Source organism: Tachysurus vachellii, chromosome 23, assembly GCF_030014155.1.
Source record: "Tachysurus vachellii isolate PV-2020 chromosome 23, HZAU_Pvac_v1, whole genome shotgun sequence".
Taxonomy (NCBI): Eukaryota; Metazoa; Chordata; class Actinopteri; order Siluriformes; family Bagridae; genus Tachysurus; species Tachysurus vachellii.
In genome coordinates this window covers 10,811,970-10,824,199 of record NC_083482.1, presented here as the reverse complement: position 1 = coordinate 10,824,199, position 12,230 = coordinate 10,811,970, and the positions used below count along the sequence as shown (strand labels likewise).

General features: G+C 38.6%; 1 protein-coding gene across 1 annotated transcript in view; it reads right to left on the bottom strand.

Annotated features, from left to right (window-relative positions):
• The window catches only part of map2k5 (mitogen-activated protein kinase kinase 5), a 52,787-nt gene extending 41,676 nt beyond the window's left edge, over positions 1-11,111 (bottom strand). The window contains exons 1-4 of the mRNA XM_060859345.1: positions 10,619-11,111; positions 10,475-10,523; positions 8,371-8,438; positions 566-635 (exon numbers count right to left, since the gene is read on the bottom strand). Coding sequence (XP_060715328.1) covers positions 566-635; positions 8,371-8,438; positions 10,475-10,523; positions 10,619-10,828 — 397 coding nt within the window. The 5' untranslated portion in view covers positions 10,829-11,111. The remainder of the gene's footprint in view (positions 1-565; positions 636-8,370; positions 8,439-10,474; positions 10,524-10,618) is intronic.
• Between the last annotated feature and the right edge of the window lie 1,119 nt (positions 11,112-12,230).

The following is a 12,230-nucleotide window of genomic DNA, read 5'->3' as shown; positions in this document are numbered from 1 at the left end:
CTAATGAATTTCTCATTGGTCTAGTAAAGAAATCAGAAAGCTATCATAAACATTTTGTGTTATTACTATATAACGAAGGCAGAAACAAACAACATTTTAGTCTTATCAACATTGTGTATTAAGAAAAGAAAGAAAAGCGCAGAAGTGACATGTAGCCAAAAGCAAACTCCAAGTCTAAGACAAAAAATCGTTACCCTTATTCATAACATAAACGATGTAAAGATGAAGTTTACGTATTTAAAATACAGCATGATCATTTTGTGTTGCAACAAGTGAATGGATGGCTGTGGAACTCAATGAGAATACACGATGTTGACAATCAAGGCTACATGTTACTCCTAGTCTAGAAAACTAAAAAAAACACAATTTCATTTTTATAAATTCTAAGAAGCACTTAGTTTTGATTAGATTCTGAAAGCAGCAAGTTATCTACATTACACAGATTACACTCTGAAGGATTGGAGAAGATGAGTTAACTATGGTTTAAATGGAATACCTTGGGAATAACACACTGACACACACACACGCACACGCACGCACACACACACACAAACACTCCACTAACCTCGAGGAAATATCTGAAGTGGCTCTGGAAGGAGTCCATTCATGCGCTGCTCCATCACTGTATTGCAGTACTATATAAACACGTACACACAAATGGGTTTAGTTATAGTTACTTGTTGTACTTCTTGTACTTGATGATCATACGAAGTATTTTATATGCCTCTAAGCAATGAGGTTTGATTCTTAAATGAAACCAAATGTGTAGAACAATTTCTATAACGGTTTATACAGCCTCATATAGTCAAAATGAGAGACTTTTTTAAATATGTTTATTTTAATTCTATTTTTTCATTCCTTTATCATTGTATTAGCCTTGTTTTACTTTTCATTTTTAATTGTCTGTTGCTTGTTACATATAGTAGTTACACAAAGTCTACACACAGAGCTTTGTGATGTTAAAAAAAAAACATAAAACAGGCCTTTTGGTCTACCATAATTATCTTGATTTGGCAATTATAGTCCACTCTTTCGTGCAAAAATGCTTCAGATCTACCAAATTGTGTGTGAGGATCTGCTTTTGTTACCCAGACAGACAGACAGACAGACAGACAGACAGACAGACAGACAGACAGACAGATAGATAGATAGATAGATAGATAGATAGATACTTTATTGACCCCAGAGGAAATTGAAGATTTTTTCAAATCCTATTATATTTTATTATTTGGAGCTGTCCTTCTATCCTGTCCTTCTATATAACTCCCTCTATCCTGACTCCCAGATGTAAAAAAGCAGGCCCATAGAATAAGGATGACAATATCCTGTTTCATGATTTGTGCGAGATTCATTTGGACAGAAAGGCTGTTTTGTTTTGCTTCAAACATACATTTAAAAATTATGGCCTGAAACATTCTACCTTGGTCTGACCATAAATATGTACCTCAATTATACTGACATGAATTTTGGACTCAAGTCAACAACTCGTCTTTTTATATAAAACATAGAATTGATTTCCAATTTAATAAATATTCATAACTGTAATCTTTAAATATAAAGGGCCAACTAACCCAAAAGTAAACAACATCCTTTGTAAATGTTAAAATATTCCTTTTGTAAAAAATGGACCTACTAAAAGTAATATGGTTTAAAACTTATATAATAAAATAATGTATGTCCCAATGTGCTTGTTAAGGGGCAAAGAAAGAATCATTGCTTACATATCATATATGAGGTATAGCTATATATTCTGCTTCCTGCCACAAACACACGCCTTGCTTCCTGCCAAAAGGACATTTCAATTGATGCTTACGTTAATGGAACCATCTGGCTTTGAGACGGGCTGCCCCGCCTCTCTGTCGAGCACAAGACCTTTGTACCCAGACACAAGCCCCGATCACACACAATCAACCTCCTGCAACCACAAATCCAGATGGACATGGCCGGGGGTGGGATGACTGTGTGTGAACGAGTGCATGAGCTCTAAAATCAAAACAGAAACTTGACACTATATAAAAATCAAACAAGTCTAAGATTACGCTGGCACAAAGACTAACATTTGTGGGAAGACCAAAAAAAGGAGGACTCCACAAATATGACCGTATAAATAAGAAGCTAGGGTGTGATATGTGTTGTAATTAATGTTAAAATAAAACAGGAACACATTTGTCCTCTACCACACAGGTCTAAATGGTACATGGATTCTTACAAAACTGGGACATTAGAGCAATTTCTCAGCTCAGTCCTTATGGACACTCAGTCTTAAGCAGACTTAATTAAGTTGTTTGGACTTCAGTTGAAAATGAAAGGCGATCTAGAGGACCACAACAAGTTTAGTGTGTTACACGCATGTAGTCAGTACTCTACAGAATCTAATGACCTATTTTCAGGTGTCTTGGGAGCAAGAATAGAACTGCAGCACTGGTTTGATAGCTGACAAGAAGCTGACATCAACTGACAATCGCCAAATAGGTCAAGGACAACTATGAGGTAGAACAATTTTGGTACAGGTAAATTATCTGAGATGTGGTTTAAGTTAAAACAAACAATTCTGTAGAATTGAGTAAATGTTGCACACCAACCAACGAACCAACCAGGCCACCTTCTTCCATTGCTCCATGGTTCAGTTCTAATGCTCAATTGCCCATTGGAGGTGTTTTCAGTCATAAACGGGGGGAACTTTGACTGATCTGAAGCTACACACCGTCATACAAAACAAGCTGCAATGCACTGTGTGTTCTTACACCTTTCCAACCAGAATTAACAGTTTCAGTAACTGTGGGATCAGACTAGATGCACTAGACTTTGTTTCCCATGCACATCACTAAGCCTTGGACACCCATGACCGTGTCACCTGGATTACTGGTTGCCAATTTTGGTAGGTACTAACCACTGCATGATGGGAACATCCCACAAGACCTGCTGTATTGGAAATGCTCTGAATCAGACATCTTGCCAAATCACAATTTGGGCAAAAACAAAAGTTGCTTATATTTAAACTTTCCCATTTTTCCTGCTTTTAACTGACCACTTTCTTGCTGACTAATAAATCCCACCCCTTGACAAGTGTCACTGCAATGAAATAATCAATGTTATTCGCTTTACCTCTGAGTGGTTTTAATGTTATGGCTGATCGGTAAGTACATGGATGTATATACATAGAAATGCATATAGAGACAGCAAGTCAGCACAAATACAAAGACAGATAAGGCTATTTTGTCCAATATTTATATGAAAGAAAAAAACAGAGAATGTGTTGTTTTGTGCAGATGGCAGCTATAAGCTAAAGTGATGCAAATTGCAGAATTGATATTGTGCTTTTATAAGGCAACAGGTGACTTTTTTTTTTCCAGAGGATGAACGCTGGCCAGTAAGTCAGTTCCATTTGACAAGGCATACTGTCAAATTTTAAAAAGTTTGGTCATGCTTTATCCCTCACCCCTGCACCTTTGCTTTTGAGTCTGTGTTTGTGACAAAATATTTTCTAACGACCTCAATTATATTTCTCTGGAAGGACGTCATCTTAAAAAAGACAAGGAGTGAATTCATCTCTCCATGACATGAGGTCGTCGCACTTTCCTCTGTTTGAACCTAGGCTTTTTATTGAGTTTTGTAGGAGTCACCCCACGCAAATCAGCCATGCACACGTCCAATGATTTACGGATCATTTATCAACATACACGTGGGGGTTCAAAGAAAAATCTTTTTTTTTTTTTTGTAGTTTTTTTTACTTTTGTAAATCCACTCTAAATATTTAGCTCGGTTTGGCTTATTTAAACTTTAAAAAAAAAACTTACACAAAGATTGATGAATGAGGCTCAATGTTCAAAAAAAGATGATTAGATTATTCAGACTGTACTGTGGCAAATGTGATCTCTAATTAATGAGCAAATCTGAAGGATTTACTTCCAGTAAAAAAGAGCAGAAAACAGAGAGGCTGGTGACAGAGTGACTGTTTATTGCTGATTAAAACTGTCATAACAGGAACTACATCAATGTTTCAATGATGTTCCACAAAATTGAGAGCAGCTATAAATATTTTAAAAATACTAGTCGTTAACTACAAGGCAAATTACTGTGGTATAAGAGAGAGAAACTGTTATAGAGAAAACAACTTAGTCTTAACAGTATTTCCTTTAAACCTGCCTGCATTACACCAACACTCCCTGTCGCTGCTTAGTTTCCCATACTAGCATGTCCCTGACATCCTTATTTGTAACTAAAACAGTTATCGTTTTTATTCTGCCAAATATAAATCCTTGCTACATCTACAACGGGCTACAACGATAATGGTGAGAAATGGAACGGGGTCAGGACAGCAAATCTTTTTATGCATTTTTCTCTCAATGCTTTATGCAAAGCAGTCAGAGCCAGACGTGCATTTCGTTCCTTCTCCTATGTGTGTGTGATAAATACATAAGTGTACATGAAGGCACTCTGTAGAAGCAGAGCTGCTGCAGCTGTTCTATTAAATGCCCTATTTATCACTGTCACCTCACAACTGCCTCTCTCACTGCTTCTACACTTCTCTCTTTCTGTAACGCTCACTCGTTCTCGCCATCGCCTCCAGCAACGTGCCTCTTCCGAAAAAATACGTGTGTTCAGACACTTACACCTTTAATTTTCCGCTCCACTTCTTTATTGATTAGGGGCACAATTACCAACTAATCTGTAGCAGTGTATTAAAAGAAATCCCCCTTTGTTGGACAATAACTAAAGGCATGTTGATCAGAGGCTGAATGCTCGGTGCCCGAGGGGACACTCGGGCCGGACCGTTCTCCTGCTGGCGCCGCATCATCATTAACACACCAAGAATAAAGTGTTCCTTAATTAGTGAATTGAGACTAGTGGAAAAGAAGCGTGTGTGATGGTGTTTGTTATAGTAGACACTGAGGGCTTTAAGTTAAATGTACTAAATATACTATATACACATATGAATAGATATGTTTCACAAATATTTTCCCAACATTTTATTCTTATCATCTTTGCGCAATTGTAATCCAGGTTAAAATCCTAGTGATGATTCACCTCCCAATAAACACAGTCTTCCAAAATCCAGAGCATTTCAAGGACAGGAGAGATGTACAGGAATTTCTTGCCTACGTAGCCATCGAAGCAGCCGTCTCTCAACTCCTACCGGTTCAACATAATAGATGTCCCTTCATCTGGAATTAATGACATCAAAGCAATTCATACATATATGTCTCAGTGGAGACCAAACAGCCACGTAGGCAAAAGACAACCTACCATGCACGACTACGAACAAAATCATGCTCAATCTACGATCATGCACCTTCAACTTCTATATATTGCATGCATATTGACTGTGATGTATGTTTTACATTCCCTTTACACACTTAACTTCCTTCAATGCTGTGTTTCCTCCCAAAAGGTGCACAAACCATAAAAAGAAAAAACCCACAAGCCTTCACAGTGACTAGTCTCTGCTTTGTTTGTGTTTTAAGGTTCCAAAAAACATCTCAGTCTGATGAAGAAGATCAGCAACTGGTTTAAAGGAAAATAATAAATACAGTTGATAAATTCCACCTTTTGTGAACAATCAGAAATGATTGAGCCTGTAGCTAGCGTAGTGACTGTGAGCTGATAGGGGGTAAAAGACAACACCAGCTGAAAGTGGATTTTGAAAAATTCCTCTGCGCAGAGGGGGGCATACTTCTAATGAGGCGGATCTTTAAGTACTGAATAATATATAATAAAAGTTGATAGTTCATTTAGTTTCTGCTGCACTTCAGAGAGAAACGTTCACAAGTCATTAGTCCTGACATCCAGAATGTGAACAGTAAGTATTGAGGAATGCATTTAATATTGGCTCAGAGGGAAAACACGAGAACAATACACTAAACAAGGACAAAAGGACAAAATATTACAACACACCAGAGACCAGTACATTCTGTTGGTTCCGATCAAAACTAACACCAACACCTGCATAATTTAGGCGTCTTTTAACTTAATAAATAATGAATTACTCCCACAAATTCAATATGTACCATTAATCATAATGCATCTCTGTATCTCCATCATTAACCACCATGTCTCCATGGCCAATCTGGAGGTGTGGCCTTTATGCCTGTCCGCCTCAGTGATGGAGGTGTCGCCTTTATGTCTATCAGCCTCAGTAATGGAGGTGTGGCCTTTAAGCCTGTCAGACTCAGTGATGGAGGCGTGGCCTTTAAGCCTGTCAGACTCAGTGATGGAGGTGTCGCCTTTATGCCTGTCAGTCTCAGTGATGGAGGCGTGGCCTTTATGTCTGTCAGTCTCAGTGATGGAGGTGTTGCCTTTATGCCTGTCAGTCTCAGTGATGGAGGTGTGGCCTTTATGCCTGTCAGTCTCAGTGATGGAGGTGTCGCCTTTATGCCTATCAGCCTCAGTAATGGAGGTGTGGCCTTTAAGCCTGTCAGACTCAGTGATGGAGGTGTGGCCTTTATGCCTGTCAGACTCAGTGATGGAGGTGTGGTCTTTATGTCTGTCAGTCTCAGTGATGGAGGTGTGGCCTTTATGCCTGTCAGTCTCAGTGATGGAGGTGTTGCCTTTATGCTTGTCAGTCTCAGTGATGGAGGTGTTGCCTTTATGCCTGTCAGTCTCAGTGATGGAGGTGTGGCCTTTATGCCTGTCAGTCTCAGTGATGGAGGTGTTGCCTTTATGCCTGTCAGTCTCAGTGATGGAGGTGTGGCCTTTATGCCTGTCAGTCTCAGTGATGGAGGTGTGGCCTTTATGCCTTTTTAAATCCTAGTGATGGAGATCTATGACTGTTAGTTCCATTGAAGGAGACATAGCCTCTGTCCAACAGGTCCAGTGAAAGAGGCACGTGTTTGTCAGTCCACGTCCTGGAGTCATGGGTCCACACTTATTAAGGCAAACATCCCTCTTTAAGCAAAGCAAACCTACTTGTACAATTCATCATGTCCAAAACGGCTCTAAATAGTTTGTTGCCAGCTTTAACTGGATCTTTCCTACATTAAAAGACACTGAACATGTATCAGGATACACATAGTAGGATATAAGTCCATAAGTAACAAATAGCATCGAGTGCAGAACACACTCTCACGAAAGATCGTTTTTAAGATTTAAGCACAGCAACATCCTACTGTCCTAGTGTTAGCACTATGAGTAAAAAAAATTCTCCAATTAATAGGCAGCATTATTAGTTAGTGACTGGCTCAGGGCTCATTTCTGACTTCATGCCTTGAGTAAAGAAACAGAAATGTAATTTGACGCTTTGCTCCATCGTGCATGCTTAATGCCATGCTGGCACACACGCCTGCCAGGGGTCACAGGTTGCCATGGTAACATCAATTGTTACAACTAAAAAGGGGCAAGATGAAGATAAAGAGATAAGAAAACACAGCTACTTGTTATCCCTGCCAATCTGCCATGTAATGAGAAGATTTTGCCCAAGGGTGAATAGATGTACAATGAGAGATTTTAATAGCTTTTTCCTTTCAAACAAAAACACTCCCAAGACTAAATAGTACAATTGAAAACAGGCAGTGGTTCATACGCTAGTCTGAGGTCAGTAATTATAATTCCTTGGGAACATAAATACTTTGATATAAAAGAACAGATATTTTCAAACACATTTTTTAATCTTTTTCCCCATGAAAGCCTTGCACATAACCTAATTTTTGTGAAAGAAAAAAAAAATCTGTTTAGGTTATAACGATTATTGTATGTCTAATACAGTCAACGTTTGCAATTAAAAACAGACCAGACAGCATTAGGTCATTTTGATTTGTTTTCAACTTAACAAAAAAATAATAGTGTTTACTTCACCCACCATTTCTTCAGTAGGAAGTGACCCAAATCACTGCCTTTTGAACTAGAAGTGTCTAATTCATACCGTCTAAACCGTGATAATGCCATTGATTGTTAACCTGACATGATAAATTATTACCCATGACAATTTGGCATTCATTCATTCATTCATCTTCTACCGCTTATCCGAACTACCTCGGGTCACAGGGAGCCTGTGCCTATCTCAGGCGTCATCGGGCATCAAGGCAGGATACACCCTGGACGGAGTGCCAACCCATCGCAGGGCACACACACACTCTCATTCACTCACGCAATCACACACTACAGACAATTTTCCAGAGATGCCAATCAACCTACCATGCATGCCGGGGGAGGAAACCGGAGTACCCGGAGGAAACCCCCGAGGCACGGGGAGAACATGCAAACTCCACACACACAAGGTGGAGGCGGGAAACGAACCCCGACCCTGGAGGTGTGAGGCGAACGTGCTAACCACTACACCACCGTGCCCCCCTGACAATTTGGCAAAGTATTTTAAAACACACGGCAGATTTTCCAAACAATACTTTGATAAGAGAAAGCTGAAATGATACTCACATAGGACAGCATAGCCTTTAGTTCTTCATCACTCCGAACTGTGATCCTGTCACCAACTTCATCCTCATCTGAAGCAGAAGAGAGCGCAACATGTTACAGTAGCATGTTTCCAGCACCTCCAGAATGAACAATTGAACCATGGCTGTCACATGGTTTTGATGAAATGCTGATAGATAGATGGTTGGTTAGATGGTTAGATGGCTGCTTTCCCAGTTATCAACTTTAATTTGAATTATGTTTAATGCTCTAAGGTATTAAAATGTCTTTGTATGGCACAAATTCTAAAATGTCAACATGGCATTGTTGTCCTTTATTTTCTATCTAACTTATTATAAACTGGATATGAGATTCACTGACTCTATATTCACTGTCAAATCAATCTCTCACTATAATCGCCACAATTCACTTAGATTTCAGACAAAGGCCACTTCATGTAGATGATTGTTTTGGTCTGCACATGAGTGTGATATCTGTGTTTCTACCTGCATTAATGAACCACACTGTGGGGAAAAATGGTTCGGTTCAGACAGACTATACACTTCATGTGAAAGCATATAAAAAGAGTATAGCCATATATTAAGGCTGGATTAGTTTTATACAGGAAGGTGGAGTCATGTAATAATTAACAGAGAATGGATGGGCAATAAAACATTATAGAATATCAATATCATAATAAATGATGTCATAATACGATTTATGTGATTGTGCTGATATCATAATCTTTAAATATTTCATATAGTGTTTAAAACATACATGTAGTACAAATTGGATGTTGAAACTTTATCTTGTTAAATAGGATTCTTTTTAAATATAAACAATAAAAATGAATTCCTCGTTACATAGATAACTAGTAAAAACTAGTTTCTAAATGCAACACTACAGTTTTGCTGGCAGTTTGTGAAGTCTATATATATTGTGATACATATTATATGGCCAAAAGTTTGTATATACAAATTCTCTCCTTCCAGAATGTTTCATTTAATGGCAAGAAGCCTAATCTGTTGTCAAGTGGAATGCTAGATGTGCCACCCACTGATCAACATTATTTCTATGGCAACCAGTAGCAGGAATGCCCAATGGTGACTTTAAAAACAAGTGAATCCAATAAAAGTGCAGCATGTGTTAATGTAACTCTAGAGGCCTGAGCATGCTCAAGCATGACAGCTCTCCCGTGCATAAAGACAGATCCATGAAGACATGGTTTAAGATCTGACCTTCCGACCATGGTTTTAGACCTTTGTGTTGGAGGAACTGAAACGTCAAGTGTGTCCCACTGACCTACTAACGCTCTTATGTATTCTTGGATGGGCAAATCCCCAAAATCCTTCTCCAAAATCTAGTAAAAGCTTTCCCAGGAAACTGGAGATTTTTTTTATAACAGCACCAAAGGGGAACCTAATCTGGAATGATGCGTTCACAGGTGCTGCGAGGGTCAGGCATCCGCAGATGTTTAGCCATATAACATATATCATGTATCATGGAAATGTCTTTGAGACTCATATACGATGATATGATTTTCTCATATCGCCAGAAAGAGTGCTTATAACAAGTGTTAAAATGAGATGTACGTAGGACGCGTGGAACATTTAGCGTATTAACTATATTCAATTTAAATTTATTTTTATAGCACTTTTTACGATGGACCTTGTCTCATTGCAGCTTTACAGAACATAAACATAGAAAAAAAGGTTATTACAAATAAAAATATAATACAAAAATTCAAGATTAATGTTAGATATATTTAAATGTGTTTGTATTTATCACCAACGAGCGAGTCTGAGGTGTCTCGGGTGACTGTGGGGAGGAAAAAAAACTCCCTTGAGCGATAAAAGGAAGAAACCTTGAGAGGAACCAGACACAAAGGGGAACCTCTTCCTCATCTTCATCCTTATCTAGGTGACAATGTATACACTATATGTTGCTTATCCAGTGTTAACACATCCAAATGGTACCAGAGACTTTAAACATCTCTATGAAGAGACTTGTTATACACCACAATATGTTTGTATCTATCAGTAGGAACACAGCTGACATTACTGAAGAGTCTATAAGTCTATTACTATTATTGTAGGGTTTTATTAGTGATATAAAAAGCAGTGCTCACATTCAAACGCTGTAATGGTCGCTTCAGGCATCACGTCTCTAATTGCGATCTGCAAAGACACGACAATTAGGACATTTATTTAATTCTGTACTTCAGATGGAGTGAAATCAGACGGCTAATGAGATGGCAGTGCGACATCTTTACCAGTAAGTCGTTAAAGCTCAAAAGTGACGGACAATCTACTGATGAGTCCATGTCACCGACCGGTGTCTTTATCCGGATCACAATCCCTTCCGTTGCCATGGCGCAGACGTTATTCAAAACCAGTAAAAGCATAACAAACTCATAATCATAATCTACACACAGCTGCTTTCCTATCAGCTGGGGCCGAATCCCAAATACGCTCCCTATCATATACGAAGTGCGCTACGTCGCGCGCGCGTGCAAACACTTCGCACTCTAGTTAGGGCACTAAAATAAGGGAGCGCAGAGCAATTTGGGACACGACGCCTAGCTAGCTAGGTAGCTAAACAGCCGGCTAGCACGCTAGCTAGGTAACTACTACCTGTATTGAAACAAAGAGGGTATATCGTTATTAACTTCGGAAGTCGGTTAATGGCATGGTATAAATTGAATGGAGAAATGTGTGAATAGTGAACATCATACTCGTGTTTTTCGCGTGCAAGCAAACTGTCAACAAATTAAAGCGGAAGTTGACCGGAATTGCGCTGGAGTGAACCGGAAATGAATGGCGTTTTGTTTTGAAAGAAAGAAAGAAAGAAAGAAAGAAAGAAAGAAAGAAGAGACAGAGAAAAAAGGAGAAAGAGAGAAAGAAAACAAAGAAAGAAAGAAAGAAAGAAAGAAAGAAAGAAGAGACAGAGAGAAAAAAGAAAGAAAGAAAGAAAAAAGACAGAGAGAAAGAAAAGAGAAAAAGTGACAGAGAGAAAGAAAAGAAAGAAAGAAATGTTTGTGTTGATTTCTTTCCGTGTGCAAAAATGTGGAAAAGAAAGAAAGGTCCATTTATAACAAAAATAGGTCCATTTATAACACACACACACACACACACACACACACACACACACACAGTGTGTGTAAAGACGGGTTGCGCAAATTCTGTCACTTGTTTACTTCAGCAAGTTGCGTAACTTTTTGCTCTCTTTCGCTTATTCCATTGCTGTTACTGAGTCCACAATGTTGCCAAAACTGGTAACTGAACTACTTAACTATATGTTGAACTATTAATAGTGTACCTCAAAAGATCCTGAAAGACTACTGCTACTACTACTACTACTACTACTACTACTACTACTAATAATAATAAGTGAACAAATAGTTGCAAAATAACTTGATCTAATTCTAGTCTCTCTCTCTCTCTCTCTCTCTCTCTCTCTCTCTCTCTCTCTCTCTCTCTCTCTCTCTCTCTCTCTGTAAAAACAGCTAAATGAGCTAAATGAGAAATTTAATGGAACATTTCACCCCAAAATCCTGGTAATCACTGTTAATGATGAAATAAACCAGGGGCCTCCTAGTGTAAAGTATGCTCTAATGTCATCAGCAGAGGGTGATACATTCGAAATTCCCTAACTTGCTGTTCCAGTGAGCACAGACTGGCCGTTGACATTCATTATACTCCACCAAAGCCTAAGGAAAAACTTGTGTAATGTTTCTTATGGTGAGGTCTTCTCTGAGGAAATTTGGAAAGAGTCTTCTCTATAAACAGTTTGTAACTGTCAGCAGTAACACAATTTTTAATAGATCTCTAAATAGATGAAAACACATCACGTGTGCATCTTTAAAATATTTTGCTAAAAACTAG